General features: G+C 42.9%; 1 protein-coding gene across 1 annotated transcript in view; it reads right to left on the reverse strand.

Moving 5' to 3' along the window:
• The window catches only part of NT5E (5'-nucleotidase ecto), a 47,076-nt gene extending 36,366 nt beyond the window's left edge, over nt 1–10,710 (reverse strand). The window contains exon 1 of the mRNA XM_004773625.2: nt 10,294–10,710. Within this exon, the coding sequence (XP_004773682.2) occupies nt 10,294–10,632 (339 nt within the window). The 5' untranslated portion in view covers nt 10,633–10,710. The remainder of the gene's footprint in view (nt 1–10,293) is intronic.
• Nucleotides 10,711–22,353: the final 11,643 nt, after the last annotated feature.

Here is a 22,353-nt window from a genome sequence, read left to right on the forward strand (position 1 = left end):
CCAAGTGAAGACAAGAAGCTTAAGCATGAATATACCAGAAAAAGGAAAGAAATAATTGATTTAAGATATGCAGGAAAATGATTTGTTCTAATCTGCAGAAATCAATTGCAGTGTTGAAAAGCCATTTGTTGGAAATCCGCGGCATAGGTATTTAGCGAGTCACCGGCACAGTGGCTCATCCCACTGAGGCCTGGGGCTTGCAGCACACTCCACGGTGGGAGGGTTATAGGGAGAGCCCGACCGCATCCACAATGGGGCTCAGTTGCCAGTCATTCAGGGACACTCAACAACCACTTTAAGAAGGGGTGCTTACAAATTAGGTTTGGTTGAGAGGACCCATTTCTGGAGTTGTGGACCATTTATGGGGTGGGTTTTGTTCCCTCTGACCCCATAGTTGTGGGGCATGGCAGGAGAATGTGGCCTGGCAGGAGAATGTGGCCTCTGACTAAACGACAAAAAAGATCCGGGGCTCAAGACAGCTCACGTGCACTTCAGTGTTTGTTGAAAGAATGAATGAACACACACACACACAAAAGAATGAATGAACAAATACTGAACAGATAGCATTTCACATTTTCCCTGTCAGATGGAAAAAGTTACAAACTCTCTGTGCAAAATACATATAACAATATTACATGTAGAATCACGGGCTTTTCTAACTGGGCTCCATGCAGGTTGAACTGTATCTCTGAGGGGCTAGAGAGCTACAGCCAATGTGTGGTTTATGTATGGAATCAATTATTCAAGGAAGGGAAAAGAAGTGTCAAGAGAATTTTCAAATTCTAGGTATGTGGTTGAAGGAAACCGACACGGAAGGAGGATTCAGATGTATTTGTGGGTCACCTGCAGAGAGCTGCTGGCTCAATGTGTGATTTGTTTTGTTTTTTTTTGTTGTTTTTTGTTTTTTTTTTTTTTCCCCCTCCAATTTTTAGTTAAGGAAATGCAAATGCCAGCACAAGGACAGGATGAGCTAAGAAGCCTCCTTTGCTTCCTCCCCTGGTGCTTGGGGCTGGCCTTACGCAGCCCAGCTCTGGTGTGGAACTCACTCAGGAAGAGAGGAAGTAGAAAGGCCATAACCACAGCCACAGGATGGGGTGGGGGCCATTGACATCACTGAGGCTTAGGGATCCACAACTACCCAGACCGTCAAAACTTCTGACGTCTAATTGTTTTTGCTGACTTTCCTTGCCCTGAAAAAAAAAATACCACTGCCTTCAATATACCTCTTTTAAGCTTCACCAAACTAACATTGCTAAATTGTCTTCCTCAAATCTGGGCTTGTTATTGAAGATAAAGTAATTCTGAGAGTTTCTTTGATGTGAGAGACTTTGAAAGTCTCTGAATGGATGGTGACTTCTCTTGGCTCAGGATTAATTTTCTGGGGTAAAAAGGAAACCTCCCCACTATGCATTTGGGCAACATTTATGGGCTTGACGTTGTGTCTTCTGCAGACCAGATCTTTGGTTCTTGAATTCCCACAATCAGGTGTTAGAATTTCAGTCATTTATGCTTTGCTTATCCCCATCCTTCACAGGTCTTGCCCAGACTATGTGGTCAAGAAGGGCTCAACAGGGGTGCCTGGGTGGCTCAGAGGATTAACCCTTTGCCTTTGACTCAGGTCATGATCTCAGGGTCCTGGGATCGAGCCCCAAATTGGGCTCTCTGCTTGGCCGGGAGCCTGCTTCCCCTTCTTTCTCAGCCTGCCTCTACACCTACTTGTGATCTCTCTTCTGTATCAAATAAATAAACAAAATTTAAAAAAAAAAAAGATATGGGTATATTTTGCATTATGGAGACATGGCTGTGGGGACTTGAGTTCATGTACTATATCCCTTGGTAAAAAATGCTTTAAAGAAATGGTTTTTTGGGGTGCCTGGGTGGCTCAGTGGGTTAAAGCCTCTGCCTTTGGCTCAGGTCATGATTTCAGGGTCCTGGGATTGAGCCCAGCATCGGGCTCTCTGCTCAGCAGGGAGCCTGCTTCCCATCTACCCATCCCCTTGCCCCTCTGCCCACTTGTGATCTCGGTCAAATAAATAAAATCTTAAAAAAATATATTAAAAAAAGTGCTCAACCAGGCACTGCCTTCTATCCACCAGATAGCAGGTTTCTCCCTCACAGGTCAGATTCACTTGGCCCAGCACTTAGCAGGGAGCCTGGCATGTGTAGTGCTTAGTGAATCTTTGTGGACTGAATGATTAAATGGGCCATAAAGACAACAGGCTTGAAACTGGGCTCATCCTCCTACCATTCCTTAGTCCATCATCTTCTATTACAAGTACAGTAAGGCTCCATCCACATCCTGGGAACCTCTTTATCTGGAAACAGGGAAGGTACCCAGAAAAAGACCCAAGGAAATCTCTCTGCAAGAATTCGCTGTCATGACAGTAACTGTGAGGGAGACATAAGAGAGTTGTCAAGCAAACTTAGACTTGGGTGTAAAATTAAGTTCTGGGGCAAACCAAGTCATCCTGGCAGATTTGAAGGAAGACAGAGGGCAGGGCAAAGCCTGAGCAGCTGGGTGACACGCAACACGCCACCCCGTCCCGATCCCCCATCCTACAGATGAGGAATCCCCTCCCCAAACTCACATAGCTATCGAGCAGGAGGAGGCAAGCAGGAAAACCCGGGAGTTGTGGTGTCCTGGTCGAATCTCTTTCCACTGCCCCTGTCTGCCACAGGTCCACAGGGTCCAGTCCTGTCTAGTAATTTCAGAGGAGCCTTCAGACTGCATTTCTGTGCTGCGAATAGCAGGTTTCAGCCGTCGGGGGTAAGGGTAAGTAGAAGACTCCGTGCTCCTGGGTGGTAGTGGCAAACCCTGCTGACTCTCCCGGTGTACCTGGCTTGAACCCTCTTAGTCATCTTTTGATTGCACCCTCTCCTGAGTCATCCCTGTCACCAGGTGAGCAGGGCCAGCACTTCCTAACGCTTTACTGTGAGCTGGCCCTGTGCCAAGCATTTCCCAGGAACTATGGTGTCCTTTTGGCCCCACAACAACCTCTGTGGTGAAGGCCGTCATCACACCCAGTTTATACCTGAAGACATGGAGCCCACGTGGAGATTAAATAACCTGCTCTCGGTCCACAGATTTTAAGTGAAAGGGAGGGGACTTGATACCAGGCAGTCACTCCAGAGGTCATCCTCTTGGCCCCAGGCTCCACTGCTGACCCGATGAAACTGTCCCATGGACTCAGCCTTTCTTTCCCTATCACCATAGGTCAGGGACCATCTCACCCTAGACGCTGCCAGCCTCTTCACCATCCTCTTCTCGGGGGTCTTCTGCCTCTCACCCATTTCTGCTCATCCTCCCAAACTGTGATTTTCTTATGTCACTGAGAGGTTTTTTTTTTTTTCTCACACCAACCAATTCTCCAGATCTCTGGGGTTACCAACTGGCTGTTCCACAATGACCCCCTCCACAGGTTTGATCATTTGCTAGAATGACTCGCAGAACTCAGGAAAGTGCCTTAGTTACTATTACTGGTATATTATAAAGGCTAAGACTCAGGGACAGCCAAGCAGCAGACCTGCGTAGGGCAAGGTATGCAGGGGGCTGAGGGGTGGTTGAGCTCCCGTGCCCTCTCTGGGCACACCGCCCTGCCAGTACCTCAGTGTGTTCACCAAACCAGAAGCCATCTGAACCCCATCATTCAGGTTTTTATTTTTAATCACGTACACATAGTTGATTAAATCGTGGGCAATTGCCGATTAATTCAATCTCCAACCACTCTCCCCTCCCAGGAGGTTGAGGGGAGGCAGAAGGTTCCAATCCTCTAGCTGTGGATTGGATTTTATGACTCCAGTCCTCCTTCTGAGGCTATCTAGTGGTCCTCAGCCATCAGTCATCTCATTAGCATACAAAAGACTCTGACCACTCAGGAAATTCCATGGGTTTGGGGAGCTGCGTGCCAGAAACTGGGAATAAAGACGAAATACCTATTATTTATTTATTTATTTATTTATTATACCACCCAGAGGAGCCTTCAGACTGCATTTCTGTGCTGCGAATAGCAGGTTTCAGCCGTCGGGGGTAAGGGTAAGTAGAAGACTCCGTGCTCCTGGGTGGTAGTGGCAAACCCTGCCCTCTACTCAGAAAGCTCTAGTGCCTCTCCACACCCTGACCCGTGACAACAGAGGAGAGCCCAGACTTTTCAGGATGGCCTTTCAGCCATAAACAACCTCATCTCCCATGGTTCCTGTCACCTCAGCTCTGGTCCAGGCTGGTCCAAAACCTTGCAGATTCCTGCCTCTGTACCTCTGCCCCATCCTCCTGCCCCTTCTCTCAATCAAAATATTCCACTGACCTGAAATTGGATCAAAACATTTCTTAGGATGATTTGTTTAGAAATGTGTGGAACCCCAGAGATGAGCTGGTTCGAAACTCTTATTGCATAGGTGAGGAACTGGTGATCCAGAGAGGGGAATGGCATAGCCCCAGATTACAGATTTATTATCTCTCAAAACGCAGAGAGAACAGTACTGATCTCTGAATTTCTGGTGATGAGTACTGAGGGTGATAAGCTTCAAATAAGAAACACTTATGTAAACTATCAAAAGCACACATCACAAGGCAAAAGAAAAAAACAAAACAAAACAAAACAAAAGCAAATTTGATTATACCAAATGAAGGATTTCTAGTCAGTGAAAGACACTGTGGATTGAGTTCATAGACATACACAATCAGAAAATATTCACAATGTCTAAAAATTGCTCACAGATCAATATCTAGAACTCCTGAAAATCACAAAAACTAGAGTAAACCTAATTATTTATTTTTGAAAGATTTATATATTTATTTTGGAGTGAGAGTGCACACGCATGTGTGAGTGGGAGAGGGGCAGAAGGGAAGGGGACACTCTACTGAGTGGGGAGCCCTAGCTGGGGCTCTATCTCCTAATCAGGAGATCACGGCCTGAGCCAAAACCGAGAGTCTGGGTGTTAACTGACTGAGCCACCCAGGCATCCCTCTTTTATTTATTTAGAGAGTGAGAGCAGGCATGTGGGTGGGAGAGGGGCAGAGGGTGAGAGAATCTCCAGCAGACTCCCTGTTGAGCACAGAGCTGGTTGAGGGGGGCCTCTGTCCCAGGACCCTGAGATCACGATCTGAGCAGAAACCAAGAGTTGGACACTTAAGTGACTGAGCCACCCAGGTACCCCAAACCTACTTTTTAAAAAAGAGCAAAGGATGTGAACACGCAATTAGGGAAAAGGAAACTCAAAAAGTAAATATGCCCAAGTCCCCAGTTATTAGAAAAACACAAGATCAAATAATGAGATGACATTTCTTCTGGAAAGTGGGATAATGCTGCAGGATAGGGGAGAGAATCAGGGGCTCCACATCCGTGTGGGTGTGGAGACTGGGGAGAACAGAGCACTCCAGTCACTCAGGCAGTCCTTGTTCAAAGTAGGGATATGCATCCCTGTGGCCAGCAATTCCGCCCTTGGCTATAGATCCCAAAAGAAACCATCCCAGGAAGGAACTGCAGGAAGCTATTCAGAGAAGCTTGTCCTAAACCATTACTGGAGGAGAGGACAGTAAAATCTGTGGAGGTCTTTGGGCAGCACTATGCAGGGTATAAACACGGAGCCGACAATAAGAATCAAGGGCGCCTGGGTGGCACAGTTAGTTAAGCGACTGCCTTCAGCTCAGGTCATGATCCTGGAGTCCCGGGATCGAGTCCTGCATCGGGCTCCCAGCTCCAGGGTGAGTCTGCTTCTCCCTCTGACCTTCTCCCCTCTCATGCTCTCTCTCACTCTCTCTCTCAAATAAATAAATAAAATCTTAAAAAAAAAAAAACAGAATCAAACCTATAAATACAGAGAGTAAGCTAATGGTTGCCAGAGGGACAGGGTGTGGAATTGGGCAAAACGGGTGAAGGGGAGGGGAAATACAGGCCTCCAGTTGCTTTATGAAGAAGCTGTGGGAATAAAAACATGAGTACAGTCAGTGTTACTCGTACAGTCAGTGTTACTCTACGTGTTGTTTGGCTGTACAGTGACACACTGTAGCTACACTTGTGGCGCACACAGCAGAACACAGAATCTTGTCCAATCACATTGTTGCACACCTGAAACTAATGTAACATTTTTGTTAACTAGGTTCAAAAAAAAAAAAAAACCCCACAACAACAATCAGCTGAGGACAAAAGAAACAGAATGATCTGGGCAATAGAAGGAGTTACATAATTTAAGAACATAAGACCAGACCCTTCACTGTGATAAAAGTTCTGCAAGGACAAGCAGAAACAGGAACATCAAACAGAGCGGTTGCTCACACAGCAGGTGGGGACTGTTAAGTAAAGGCAATTTGATTAGCAGTCCCCTGGGTGAGTTATGGCAGTCACAGTCCCCACCATCCCCCGGAGGCTCAGGCACCAAGGAATAGTTTCCTGGAACTGAGGCTGTGGTCTTACGGACAGCAAGCGGGCTTAGGGGACCAGGGCCCGCTACAGAGGAGGTGGCCCTACTCCCGGAGGCTGTCTTCCTCCCAGCGCATCTCCATGGTGGGAATCCCACCTCCTGAGACAAATCTCTCGAACTGTGTGCTCTCAAGGGTTTTCAGAAATCCACTCCACGAAAAAACACTAAGAATAGTTTACACAATGGGGCTTAGAAATGATGTTGGGGGATCCGGGGGGCTGGGGTAGATAGAGTATGGCAGGCAGTCGGAATCAGATAAACTGACTGTAAAACCCAAACGCTTCCTTCCTTACACCTTCTTCTTATTCCTCCCCCCATCCCCACGCCAGGGCACCCAGAACTAACCTTTCCTGGGCACGTCCTATGACCCAGCAGGGTGCTAGGGATTTTTATTTTTTATTTTTTTTATTTTCAGCATAACAGTATCCATTGTTTTTGCACCACACCCAGTGCTCCATGCAATCCGTGCCCTCCCTAATACCTACCGCCTGGTACCCCAACCTCCCCCACCCCCGGCCCCTTCAAACCCCTCAGATTGTTTTTCAGAGTCTATAGTCTCTCATGATTCACCTCCCCTTCCAATTTCCCTTAACGCCCTTCTCCTCTCCATCTCTCCTTGTCCTCCATGCTATTTGTTATGCTCCACAAATAAGTGAAACCATATGATAATTGACTCTCTCTGCTTGACTTATTTCACTCAGCGTAATCTCTTCCAGTCCCGTCCATGTTGCCACAAAAGTTGGGTATTCGTCCTTTCTGATGGAGGCATAATACTCCATAGTGTATATGGACACATCTTCCTTATCCATGCGTCTGTTGAAGGGCATCTTGGTTCTTTCCACAGTTTGGCGACCGTGGCCATTGCTGCTATATACATTGGGGTACAGATGGCCCTTCTTTTCACGACATCTGTATCTTTGGGGTAAATAGCCAGTAGTGCAATTGCAGGGTCATAAGGAAGCTCTATTTTTAATTTTTTGAGGAATCTCCACACTGTTCTTCAAAGAGGCTGCACCAACTTGCATTCCCACCAACAGTGGAAGAGGGTTCCCCTTTCTCCACATCCCCTCCAACACATGTTGTTTCCTGTCTTGCTAATTTTGGCGCTAGGGATTTTTACATTTGTTATGCACTGCTCACAAAAATCCTACACAGCGAGGGTAGGGGTTATCCCTCTCCTTTCCCAGTTAGGGAACAGGAAGCTTGGAGAAACCCAGAAACCCAGGAACCCAGCCCAGCTCACACTGTGAGTGCCGTGCTCCTCATGCCTCGGGGGACACTCATCCTTCAACCCAGACAGTTCCACCAACAAGCGGCTTCTGAAGATCTCCCTCCAGAATTTCCTGCCTGGCAGCTGGGTCTAGGGGGCCTCCGGGCTGGCCCGGGGGCTCCAGAGGCATCAAAACCACTCCAGCAATGCTCACTGGGACACACAGGTCTAGAAAGTCTATACCACCTCTGAGGCTAGAAAGTCTACACCACCTCTGAGGCTCCTGCTCCAGGGACCTCCAGGGATGAAACTAGATTAGAGTAGCTTCTCTTTGCGCTCTATACTACCTTGAGTCCTTAGATGTGGCTCCTCTAACCAAGCCCAGTTTCTAGAGAACTGGTGAGGCCCCTCGACAACTGTTTTCCACCCAAACCAGACTCACCAGCTTCCTGGAATTGAAGATGTGGTGAGTGAGTGGGTGGAGTGGGCCAACACTTAGAGCAGAACAGCAATAAACTCCCTGAGAGGAGTATAACATAAGCAAAATGACAATGAAAAATCTCCGTAAAACAAGAATACGGCAGAGCTTCATCACACGCTAAAGCATAACAGGAGTACATTCTACGCAGGTCAAATCATGTTTGTCAAACCCCAGAATGGCACAGATGCTGAGATACTATCAGGAACGTGGCCATCAGACTCCCCCTCTTTACCTCCTGTCAACATTATATTGCAATCTATTTTTTCCTCAGGTCCCAGCCCAATTATCTTGAGTGAAACTTGAAAGAAAATTATTCCATCCAACAAAAAGCATTCTAAATACTTCCCACTGACGCGCTGTAACTTGCAGCAAATTGTTTCAGCCTCACCCAGAGTCCTATCACAAACATCTGATTGGATGATTACCATCATGGGCTCAATCTGATTTAAAAAGGAAAACATGAGGACTAGGGAAAATGAGGAATTCTCTCTCTTTTTTTTTTCATCAAAAGGAGTTAACATAGCTGTGGAGAAAAGGGTATCACAAAGAGAAATTTTAAGAGTGGTAATTTATATGTGAAATCAAAACAAACTCACATGATGTTTATTTTACCCTTCTGGGAGGAAATGGAGATGTAAACTAGTAACAATTCAATTCAGTAAATATTTGTTCTGACATTACTCCACACAAAGCATCAGGCAAGTTAGACTATGGAGATAGCAATGATAAGAGACGGTACAGGGCTCTTGAGACCCCCCCCCCACTCTTCTGTGGAGTCCAGACAGATGCTGATGAGCCCCCCCCACCCCCGCAGCCATGGACTCAGAGGTGTGGGGATCTGCTTGAATCCCTGTGCTTTCAGTGTCTCTGATAACCCACAAACTACTATCAGAATGGAGAGGAACTCCCTCTGCCCATCTCTCATCTCTCCAGGATGAGTCTTTTTGTTGGTGGAAAAAAACCAAACAGCTCTATCTTATCATCCTTTCCTGTCCCCCTTTCTCCAGGCTTGCAGGGAAAAAAAATAACCTCTGTACTGTTTTCATACCAAGTGTATTCCGAACCCTCTGTATCTCAGCCTGGACCACACCTCTCCTTCCCTTCCTTCTGGACCCTTGTCCCCTGTTTCTCCACAGAACCCCTTTACTCTAGGATTTTACGCTGGGTTAAACTTGGGTGGTGGTTTGATGAGAAAAACAAACATATATATGCTTTGGTCATATTTATTAGTGCATACCCCCCTCTCTGCTAATTTTCTAGAGCAAATAAGGCATTGCCTTTCCCAGAGCATTTGGGAGCTTGGACTTAAACTCCCACATGTATTTCAAGGGCTTCATCCCTTCAGTTAGACTCTCTAAATCCGTGCTGCCAAATTGATTTTATAAAAATCCTTTGAAATCCTAGTGTTTCTGCATTTTCATTCTCTTCGGATGTTTCTTTTCTTCCTTTTTAAAAACCTGTAGAGTAGACTCTGATAATGATAACTAACATTTACCGAAGCCATGCTATGCACCAGGAAACCCCCTGAGGTAGATACGTTATCCCCATTTTGTAGAGGCTGGCACTGAGGCACAGAGAGACTAAATAACTCGCGCACAGAAGAGAGCGGAGCCAGGACTCTACCCCAAGCTTGGGAGCGTAATCAGGCTCAAGTTCCTACATCTAAGGAATCTGGAATCCTTTCTTTTCTTTCTTTTTCTTTTTCTTTCTTTCTTTCTTTTTTTTCTTTTTTTGGCGGGGATGCAGAAAGTTGACCTTGTTAAAGTACAGAGACGGACCCGTGGGAAGATCCGTCCTTACCGTATCTCTCTTTGGGATCTGGTGACCAGCACACTCTACTCAACCTCTTTGACCCTGCGTTTTCCCTCCACTAAACCCGAAATAAAGCATTCTGCTTCGGTCCCTGGTCCTGGGTCATTGCCAACGCTCCCACGTACGCCCGCTGACGCCCTCGGAGGTAGGGATGAGTCCGTCTCCTCCAAACGAATCCTCCGAGGGACTTCTCTGTCTGCATCTACCTGGCACGCCGGCCAGCGTCCCGCTTTCTTCCCGCATCGCCCTGAACCCCGTCCCAGGCGGGCCACCCGGTGCCACACGGTCGGCTGCTCCTCCGCGCCGGTTTCCCTCTCCGTTTGGGACTCCTATCCCCGGGCTCGACAGCCGCCCCGGCCAGCCGTCCTCTTACCATGGCATCGTAGCGCAGGGCGTTCATGAAGTGCGCCACCTCGGCGCCCTTGTACACGGTGAACCAGATGGTGCCCTGGTACTGGTCGCCGGCGTCGAGCAGCAGCACGTGCGGCTCCGTGCGGCGGATCTGCTGCACCTTGGTGAAGAGCCTCGCCACGCCGCCCACGCAGCGGCTCGCGTTGACGCACTTGCTCGAGTCCTCGCTGGTCTGCTCCAGCCGGCTGTGCACGTCGTTGGTGTGCAGGATGGTGAGCTCCCAGGCGCCGGCCGCCGGCCACAGCAGCGCGCCCAGCGCGAGGAGCCGCAGCGCTGGGGCTCGTGCGGCTCCGGGACCCATGGCTGCGGCGTGAGAAGGGCGAGCGTGCAGGCGGGCCGGGCGAGCGGCGGCGAGTGGCTGCGGGCGCGGCGGGCGTGGGAGCTAGGCGCCCGGGCGGGCGGGGCGGGGCGCGCCGGGGGCCGGCCTCTTTCAGGCGGGAGGCCGGCCCCACAGCCGGGCGCACGCCCGCGCGGTCACCCGATCCGACCCTGGCACCGGGGGCGGCCCCGGGCGCGCCGGGGCTGGCGGCTGGCCCCCGCTGGCGGCAGCAACAGTGGAGAGGTTGTTCCCGGCGGGGAGCGGGCACTGGCCACGGTGCCGGGGAGCCCGCCACCCCACAGCTGGAGGGCTTGCGCTTTCCCGGGGGCGCGGGAGGTGCCGGAGGGGCCACCCCGCGTCTTGGCGCGAGTTTTTCCCGAGAGGAAGGCACGGTTTGTGTTGGGCTTGGGGTGACGCGAGCTCGTTCCCTTGAAAGAGCGAAAGCTGGAGAAGAGGGGAAGGAAAAGATGGAAGAGGCGAGGGGGAGAGAGAGAGGAGTGCAGAGAGGCAGGAGAGAGGAGTGCTTTGCTTTTTTGGGCCGTGGAAGCCAAACACGGACTGCGAGACGTGGCTGACCGCTGTCTTTCCAGTGGGAGAACGCACCGAGTCCACGTTGTTTAGACGTCGAACCTTGGAATTTAAGAACACTGCAATCCAGTCCCGCGTTTGTTCGCAATGAAAGTCTCAGCGATGAACCGGCGCTGGGACGGGGACAGCTCTTGGAAGCTAAAACGGACCATGGGAGTAAAAGCAGCAGCTATGTGGATGTGATGCTGCCTTCTGTCGCTTTTTTAAGGCATTTCCCCCCCCTGTCCTTGCGCCCTCTTTTTCTGTAGGCTTTAGTATTTTAAGGATGTGAAGTGTGTATGTGTGTGTACACTAAGGCAAAGCTTTGGGCAAGGAAAGCAATAATAGGAATGCAGTCAATAAAACATCATTATATAGAATTTAAAATTGCAGAATTTCCCTGTGTTTAACCAACTGATTCCTGAGGGCAATCAACAGTCCAGTGCTTTGGGAAGAGAAGAAGGGAATTCGTTTGGAGGTCCTATTAGGTGACCACTGATTTATGCTTTGCAGAACAGCATATATAGTCCTCACACTTCCCCAAATGCATCAAATCAGTACCTTTTTTTTTTTTTTTTAGTTTTTTTGGGATAAGATGTATGTATGTATGTATATATATATATACATACATATATATATATACACACACACACAAAACCTAAAAATTAACTATCTTAACCATTTTTAAGTGTACAGTTTAGTAGCCTTAAGGACATTCACATTGTTGGGCAACCATCACCACCATCTATCTGCAGAAATTTTCATCTTGCCAAAGGAAATTCTCTAGCCATTAAAGAAGAACTCCTATTCAGAAGTTATTCTTCCTATTCCTCCCCCCAGCCCTTGGCAATGATTATTCTTCTCTGTCTTTCTGAATCCCAGTACTCTAGGTATCTCGTGTCAGTGAATCAGACAATATTTGTCCTTTTGTGGCTGACTTGTATTTTATTTGCATAAGGTCCTTTTAAGATTCATCTATGTTGCAGCATGTGTCAGAATTTCCTTCTTTTTAAAGGCTGAATAATACTCCATTCATACCACATCTTGTTTATCTGTTCATATCTCAATGAACACTGAGTTGTTTCCACCTTTTGGCTATTGTGAATAATGTTGCCATCAACATGATACAAATATCTGTTGTATAAATCTGTTGTATCTCACTGTACAAATACCTGTTTTGATCTCTGATTTCCATTCTTTGGGCAGATTCCCAAAAGTGGAATGGCTGGACCATATGGAGTTCTATGTTTAATTTCTTGAGGAAATGCCATACTTCCTTCTCTAATGACTGCAACATTTTATATTCCCAGAAGCAATGCACAAGAGTTCCATTTTCTCCACATCCTTACCAACACCAATCTTCTGCTTTTTGATAATAGCCATGCTAAGAGGTTTGAAGTAGTATCTCACTGTGATTTGATTTGCATTTCCCTAATGATTATTGATGTTGAGCATCTTTTCATGTGCTTATTGGCTATTTCTGTATCTTATGGAGAAATGTCTATTCAAGTCCTATGATCTACCATGTTTTAATAGGATTACTTGGATTTTGTTATTGTTGCTGAATTGTAGGAGTCTATATATTCCAGATATTAATCCCTTATCAGATATATATATATTTTGCACATATTTTCTTTCATTCCATGGGTTGCCTTTTCATTTTGTTGAGACTGCTTCTTGATGGACAAACATATATTTTGATGAAGTCTGATTTTTCTGTTTTTTCCTTTGTTGTCTGTGTTTGTAGTGTCATATTTGAAAAAAACATTGCCATAATTGATGTCATGAAGCTTTTCCCCTATGTTTTTTCTTAGAGTTTTATTGTTTTTGTTTTTAGGTTTAGGTCTTGGATCCATTTTATACCCAATATATAATATATACACGAAGAGAGAGGTTGGGGGGAGAGGGAGAGAGAAAAAGAGATTTATCGTAAGGTATTGGTTCACTTGATTACAAATGCTGAGTAGTCCCCCAGTTTGGTACCTGCTCTGGAGACTCATGAAAACTGGTAGCGCAGTTTGAAGGCCTGAGTGCCAGAGAGCTGATGGAGTTACCTTGATTTTAAATAATATTATTTTGTTTCATTCTGTACTGATAGATGCAGTTATTATGGAGTGCAAAATTTGGGGCATGGCAAGCATTTGGATTTCTGCGTTAAAACCCAAATAGCTAAAACCTATGCAAATATGATATAACCTAGGACTTTAATTGCAGTAAAATGAAATGGGAAAAGATGGTGTGTTTTAGGAAATAGTTCTGGCAGGACTTAGTTAATCTTAGAATTATATGAGTGTATAAAAAGTTTCCTCTTGAATATTTTGGGAAAGGTTCAGTTTCCAATCAGTGGCTTTTCTTTTTCCTTTTCATCTTCTCTGGTTATATAACATAATATTTTAAGTTGGTTGGGTGGAATTTGAATTTTTAGTATATTAAAGTAGTAGATATTTGTGTTTATCCAATGACATCTGAGAATTTGGTATTCTACTCTATGTTTATCAATTAAAATAAGAATCCTAGTATGAATTTAACCTAGGAGCCAAGAATCTTCCAAACAAAATGTCAAAACCAGTATTGCCTGTATAATTTTTTTGCTAATTGGTAGATTCATAAAATAAGTACTAGTTACCTCTTTGACTTCCCTGCAAAAAATAAAAAATGTGATTGGTACTGGTCAATGTAATATTAATTGGGAGAGTCTTTCCAATGTATATGTCACAAACTTTAGAACAACAATTTATTATATTTTAAATTTATAAAAGAATTTCACATATTTAAAATGACAAGAGCATACAGGCATGAAAGGATGCAAAAATTTACAATCTTTAAAGATGAGGTCAGGATTTAACAAAGTTAGAAGTACAGTTAGAATGTAAGGATTCTGATGTCACTAGAAATTAAACACTAGGAGATAAATTGATTTTTAGCTGGAAATCATATGAGCCTTGTATTTATAACTAAGTCATTACTGATGGACCTGAGGGTGGTGACAAATAAACCATTGTATGGAAACAGATCTCTTACATGGAAACTCTCCTTGGGTTTTCACTTTATCTCAAGATGGAGGAGATCCTTCTATTAGGCGCTAAAAACAGCTACTATCTAAAACCAAAAGGAATCACTAGAAAGTTTTGAACCATATTTAGATTTGATATTTATATTGATATTGTATTATTATTTTTAAGATTTATTTATGTATTTTTGAAAGAGAGAGAGAGAGAGAGCGTGAGTGAGCACACCCACGTGTGCACATGCAATTGGGAGTAAGGGCAGAGGGAGAGACAATCTTAAGTGGATTGCCAGCTGAGCTCCAGAGCCCAACGGAGCCCAATGGAGCCCAGTGAAGCCCAACGGAGCCCAATGTCAGCATGAGGCTTGATCTCACAACCCTGAGATCATGCCCAAGCCCAAATCAAGAGTTGGACCCTTAACTGAGCCACTCAGGCACCTGATTTTATATTATTTTTAACTTAAATTGTGGGATAAACCAAATAAATAGTTATATCAATTTTATCAGGAAAAGGATTAGTGTGAAATATTTAGTTTAGAGAAAATCAAGAATTTTCGTAGGAACCCTGACATTTTGAAGTAACAATATGATATTCCTTTACAAGAAAAACCTGTTTTGTTGTCCCACTGAAATAGCCCAGGAACAATCTGACCCAGTGACACACTCTGATGTCCAGTACTATGATCTCTAATACTATTTCCACTAAAAAGAATACCTAGGATCCTTGGAGAAATAGCTGATTCCATGTCTGGAGCTAAAGGCACAAATAAGCATAAGATTTAGGCAATGTATACAACGTGAATCTGGGATTGAGGTGCCTGGGTGCCTCAGTTGGTTGAGCATCTGCCTTTGGCTCAGGTCATGATCCCAGAGTCTGGGATAGAACCCCATAGTGAGTTCTCCTCAATGGGGAGCCTGCCTCTCCCTCTCCCTCTTTCTGCAGCTCTCCCTGCTTGTGCTGATGCTCGCTCTCTTTCTCTCTGTCAAATAAGTAAATAAAATCTTAAAAAAAGAAAAAAAAATAACTTCAATCTGGGAAAGTGGCCAAAATGCTCATTTTTGTCCTTTTTAAAAAATTTTTAAAGATTTTATTTATTTATTAGAAGAGGAAGGGTCAGAGGGGGAGGACAGGGACAAGCAGATTCTGCACAGAGCCTGATGGGGGAGCTCGATCCCACGGAACCCCAGACTGTGATCCCAAAAGACCATGACCTGAGCTGAAACCAAGAGTCGAACTCTTAACCAACTGAGCCATTCTGGCACCCCATTTTTTTTAAAAAAAGATTTTATTTATATATTTGAGGGACAGAGAGAACGCCCCCTTTGGGGGAGGCATTTGCCTCTTAAAGTATGTAATCTTTGTCACAATAACTATAGGTAGGGTTCTAGACATCCTATCAGGGTCACAAACAGGAATCTAGGCAGCTTCCTGGCCTAAATCACTGGTAGTAGATGAGGTCATTATCATTAAGACAAGCAGAAGGTGGTCTTCCAGTTGCTGTTATGAGAGACTGAGATCAACTGATCTCATGAGATTGCTCACGGTGTTCCAGTACTTGAAGGACATATTGTTGTCTTCATCAGATGGTTGTTTTTTTTTTTTTTTTTTTTTAATTTTTTATTTTTGATAAACATATATTTTTATCCCCAGGGGTACAGGTCTGTGAATCAACAGGTTTACACACTTCACAGCACTCACCAAATCACATACCCTCCCCATGTTTTTTTTTTTTTATAAAGATTTTATTTTTTTAAGTAATCTCTTCACCCAGCATGGGGCTTGAATTTACAATCCTGAAATCAAGAGTTACATGCTCTACCCACTGAACCAGTCAGGTGCCACTTCATCAGATACTTCTATTTCAACTTTCCAGAAAAACCATGAGCTTCTTGAGCTTTCTGTGCAATGGCTCTTTTGCTAGTCTGGCAAAGCCTATGGAGAATTCTCAGAGTAATGTTTCTAAATGCATAAAATAAAATAAATTGGATTACAAAGGAAACTATAGTGAAATATAGTTATCAAAATATTTTAAAATTTGTGATATAATAATACATACATTCTTTGTTAAAACATTGAATAACAAAAAACACATTTAAAATCTTGACAAGGTAAGCTACATTTTATTTTTTAAAGACTTTAGTGTAAAGGCAATAGTTAGCTTGAATAAGAGAATTAAACTATGAGGCGCCCTTTGACAAAGCAACATGCATGTAATATCCAGTTGATTTTGACCTTTTGTTTGGATGGTCACAAGTGTTGAAAATTTAGGTTCTCAAAATATACTGTTGTGAATGTAATTAAAACTTTCATAGTTTACAAGACCAAGGTAGGCAGACTTCTTTCAAAGAACACCACAAATTTTTTAGTTAAACACCAGTTGTGGTCAAGTTTTTGTCCAAATATCAATCAATGAGTTCATCTTTAGTTAGGTCATCTTTAGTTAGATCATTATTTTCCACATTGTGTCTTTTTTTAAAGTGTTTATTTAAATTCCAGTTAGCTAAATTCCAGTGTATTATTAGTTTCAGGTATACAAGATACTGATTCAGTAGTTCCACACAACACCCAGTGCTCATCACCCAGATGCTCTCCTTAAGCCCCACCTCTTATTTAATCCAACATCCCTCCCCCGCCCCCTCCCTTCCTATAACCATCAGTTTCTCTCATACTGGAGAATTTTTCTTGCTTTATCTCTCCCTCCTTTTTTCCCTTTGCTTGTTTGTTTTGTTTCTTAAATTCCACACGAATGAAATTATATGGTATTTGTCTTTCTCTGATTGACTTATTTCGCTTAGCGCAATGCTGTCTAGCTTCCATCCATGTCATCGCAAATGGCAAGACGTCATTCTTTTTTATGACTAATATCCCATTGTTTTATATATATATAACCCTGTATTTATCCATTCATCAGTTGATGGACACTTGAGTTGTTTCCATAGTTTGGGTATTGTTGATAACGCTGCTGTAAACATCGGGATGCCTGTATCCCTTTGAAGTAGTATTTTTGTATTCTTTGGGGAAATACCTAGTAGTGCAATTCCTGGGTTGTAGGTCAGTTCTACTTTAAACTTTTTAAAAAAATTTTATTATTTTTTTTCAAATTTCTTTTCAGTGTTTCAGAATTCATTGTTTATGCACCACACCCAGTGCTTCATGCAATACGTGCCCTCCTTAATACCCACCACCAGGCTCACCCAACTTCCGAAACCCCTCCCCTCCAAACCCCTCAGGTTGTTTCTCAGAGTCTCTCATGCTTCGTCTCCCCCTACCTTTAACCTTTTGAGGAAACTCCATACTGTTTTATGGAGTGGCTATATCAGTTTGCATTCCCACCAACAGTGCAACAGTTCCCTTTCTCTATATCTTTGCCAACACTGTTGTTTCTTTTTTTGTTGATTTTAGCCATTCTGACAGGTGTGAAGTGATATCTCATTTTTGATTTGTGTTTCCCTGATGATGAGTGATGTTGAACATCTATTCATGTGTCTCTCAGCCTTCTGTATGTCTTCCCTGGAAAAATGTCTAATCATGTCTTTTCCCTATTTTTAAATGAATATTCTTATTTTGGGTGTTGAGTTTTATAATCAACATAGTTTCTTAATCTTTCATTTATGTTTAGTACTTTTTGCACCTTAAAGGTGCCCCGAGATAGGCAAATATTTCTTCAACAGATCTCCTGCCCAATAATAAACAGAAATAAAGATGGTAGACATCCTTATGTTGTTCCCAAACTTAGATGGAAAGCATTCACTATTTTCACCTTTTGGTATCTTTGGTAGGTACTTCTTTTTAAAAAATATTTTATTTATTTATCTGACAGAGAGACACACAGTGAGAGAGGGAACATGAGCAGTGGGAGTGGGAGAAGAAGCTGGCTTCCCACTGAGTAGGGAGCCTGATGCACAGCTTGATCCCAGAATTAGACCTGAGCTGAAGGTAGATGTTTACTTGACTGAGACACGAGGCATACCCACAGTTTTTTTCTCTCTAATATAAGCTGTGCCTTCCAGCATTTCTAAATTAAAAGGATAAACAAAATATTAGTAGATCAAATCCAATAATACATAAAAAGAAATTATACACAATAACCAGGAAGGATTTGTTCTAGGTTTGCAAGGATGGTTCAGCATCAGAAAACCAATTAATGTAATTTGTCACACCAATGGGCTAAAGAAAAAAAATCACATGGTTCTATCCGTAGATGTAGAAAAAGCATTTGACAAAATCCAACAATCATTCATGGCATCATTCAGTGAATAGTAATAGTAAGGAACTTCCTCAGCTTGATTAAGAATATTGGCAGAATCCTACAGCTGATATCATACTTAATGGTGACAAACTAAAACTTACCCACTAAGATTAGGTTAACAAGGCAAGATATCTCCTCTCACCACTGCTATTCAGCATTGTACTAAAATTCATAGCTACTAAGAAGAAAAGGAAAGGAAATGAAAGGTATGCATTGAAAAGGAAGAAATGAAACTCACTTTGTTCACAGATGATCTGATTGTCTCTGTAGAAAATCTGAAAGAACTGACAAAAGCACTCTTGGAATTAATAAGCAGTCATAGGATTGTTACACAATACAAGGCAAATATTCAAGAGCCAATTGCTTTCCTATATGCCAAAATGAATAAGTGGGATTTGAAACTAAGAACACAATAAAATTTACATTAGCACCTCTATAAATGAAATACTCAGGTATAAATCTAACAAAATATATATGAAAATCTGTATGAGGAAAATGAAAAAACTCTGATTAAAAAAAAAACAACCAAAGAGCTAAATAAATGGAGGGATATTACATGTTCATGGATAGGAAGACTCAGGATTGTCCAGATGCCGGTTTTTCCCAACTTGACTTTGTACAGTCCCAGTCAAAATCCCAGCAAGTTATTTTGTACATATTAACAAACTGCTTCTAAAGTTTTTATGGACAGGCAAAAGACCTAGGGCAACACAATATTGAAGGAGAAGAAGAAGTGGGAGGACTGACACTATCTGACTTCAAGTCTTACTCTCAAGCTATAGTAATCAAGAGAGAGTGGTATTGGTGAAAGAATAGATACATAGACCAATAGAACAAAATGGAAACCCCAGAATAGACCCAGATAAATATAGTCAGCTGATTCTTTACAAAAGAACAAAGACAATACAATGGGGATATGTAGTGTTTTCAACAAATTGTGCTGGAACAACTGGATATCCACGTGTAAAAAGGTCTAGACTCAGACCTTACACTATTCATAAAACTTAACTCAAAATGAGTCATAGACCTAGCTTTAAAACACAGAATTACAGGGACAACTGGGTGGCTCAGTCGGCTGAGCCTCCAGTTCTTTATTTCAGCTCAGGTTATGATCTTGGGGTGGTGGGATCAAGCCCAGATCAGGCTCCACACTCAGTGGGGAGTCTGCTTGAGATTCTCTTCCCCTTCTTCTGACCCTCCCCCCTTGCACACGCTCTCTCACACGTGTATGTGCTCTCTCTGTTCCTCTCTCAAATAAATAAATCTTTAAAAAACACAAAATTACAAAACTCTTAGGAGATAACATAGGAAAAAAATTTAGATGACTTTGGTTATGGTGATGTCATTTTGGATACATCAACAAAGGCGTGATTTATGAAAGAGATAATTGATAAGATTGGCTTCATTAAAATTAAAAACTTCTGCTTTGTGAAACACTCAAGAGCATATGTAGATGTGCCACAGACTGAGAAAAAAAAGACATATCTTATAAAGGACCATTATCCAAAAGATACAAAGAACTCTTAAAAACTGAACGATAAGAAATGCTAACTTAAAATAGGCAATTGATTTGAATAGATACCTCACTAAAGAATACATACAAATAGGAAATAAGTGTATGAAAAGATTGTCCACATCTTTTATTACGTTATTAAGAAAGTGCAGATCAAGATGGCAAGGGGATACCACTACACACCTTTTAGAATGTCTAAAATCAGAAACCTGATAATAACAAATGTTGACTGGAATATGTAGGAACAGGAACTCTTACACATTGCTGGTAAGATTATAAACTGGTATAGTCTTTTCAGAAGATTGCTGGGACATTTCTTTAAAAAATAAATATACTCTTGCCTTATGACCCAGCAGTCTCTTTACTTGATTTTTCCCAAATGACTCAAAAACCCATGTCGATACATAAACTTGCAAATGGATGTTTACAACAGCTTTAGTCACAAGTTTTAGCTGACAAAACTTGGAAGCAACCAAATTGTCCTTCCATGAGTGAATGGATACATAAACTGTGGTAAATTCACACAGTAGAATGTTATCCAGCCCCTCAAAAAGAAATGAGTTATGAAACCATGAAAATTCATGGAGGACATTTTAATGCATGTTATTATGTGAAAGAAGCTAACCTAACTGTATGAGAAGACTATCTACTATATGATTCTAACTTTATCACCTTCTGGAAAAGGCAAAACTATGTAGACTATAAAAAGATCAGTAGCTTCCATGGGCTGGGGGAAGGGAGGAATAACTAAGTCACAGAGAACATTTAGGGCAGTGAACCTATTTTGAGATATTCCAATGGCAGTATATGACGTTATACATTTGTCAAAATCCAAAAGATACAAAGGATGTACAAGACCAAGAATGAACCCTAATGTAGAGTATGGGCTTTCGGTGATAATGATGTGTCAATGTAGGTTCCTTGATTATAGGTACTATAGCACTCTGCTATGGGATGTTGAAAATGGAGGAGATTATGCATGTGTGAAGCCAGCGGGCATATGGGAAATCTCTGTATTTTCTCAGTTTTGGTGTGAACCTAAAAATTACTCTAAAAAATATAGTCTATTTATTTATTTATTCAAGATTTTATTTATTTATTTGACAGAGAGAGATCACAAGTAGGCAGAGAGGCAGGCAGAGAGAGAGAGAGAGGAGGAAGCAGGCTCCCCGCCAAGCAGAGAGCCCGATGCAGGACTCGATCCCAGGACCCTGAGATCATGACCTGAGCCGAAGGCAGCGGCTTAACCCACTGAGCCACCCAGGCGCCCCAAGGGTAACAGGAGGAGTCCTTGTTACCAGCCTCCTTCTGTGCAGCAACCAATGAGTGATGATGACCTAGGAGGTTCCTTTTCCGTGAAAGAAGAGCAAGATTATGATGAATGTGGCAGGACTGCTGTGTGTACAAGAGTAGGAAGTGTTTCTTTTCAAAGTTTTGACAATTTTTCTTCTTTTTCTTTTCCTTCTTCTGTAAAAAAAAAAAAATCATTTCCAAACTATTCACAGTCTTTGTAATCTCAAAAAAGAAAAAAGAAAATTCTTTTAATGGTCCTAGCAAGCAAACAGTGAACAAAGCAAGGACATGGCTATTTTAAGGAGATGGCCTGTCATTCTCACCAATTGGAGGGGAACTTCAAGGTCACCAATGCTTTAATGACATTCTTTCAAATACATGATAAAGAACATCAAATATCACGTATCTGACAAAGAATGATTTCTAGTTTTTCCCCCAGTAGAAACAGAGAGATTCCAGAAACCTCGTATCATTGTGCTGGGGACATTGCGTAAAGAGCTCTGGAGACCACAGAACCACAGGGTACTTTGTGATCCCACAAACGAACATTTGTGGACCACGCTGCCTAGCAAGGTAGAAATGTTTGTCAGATACTCAACAATTATTTAAAAAGAAGTTTGCAGACTAGGCTGGCCCAAGGCCATTACAGAAAACTGAGGATTCTACTAGTTCTGGAGATGAGCATTAGGAATCCAGTGTTCCAAGGACGGGCCAGGCCATCATCCTGGATCAGGACTTGTTCCTCCACCTTTGGTTTTCTAAGCCAGTGTTTTTGTTTTGTTGTTGTTATTGTTGTTTTGTTTTGTTTGGTTTTGTTTTTCATCTTTATTTATACCTTTGGGTCACTCCCTTGCTTTATACAAGGACAAGTTTTCTGGGCAGTTTGTCAGACTGAAAGTTATCTTCACAATGTCTCTCAAGTTTTTTCTCATGTTACTGTGTTAATTATTATTTCTAAGCAGAACTGTCTTTTACTGTGTAATGACTTTTTTTTTGGTCAGAAACCCAGAAATTTGGAAGAGTGTAACCATTTGTGGGAAAGTACATGCATTATTTGTATTTTTTTCTTTTAA

The sequence above is a fragment of the Mustela putorius genome, unplaced genomic scaffold (assembly GCF_011764305.1).
Source record: "Mustela putorius furo isolate JIRA1106 unplaced genomic scaffold, ASM1176430v1.1 tig00000166_pilon_pilon_pilon, whole genome shotgun sequence".
In the NCBI taxonomy this organism is placed as follows: domain Eukaryota; kingdom Metazoa; phylum Chordata; class Mammalia; order Carnivora; family Mustelidae; genus Mustela; species Mustela putorius.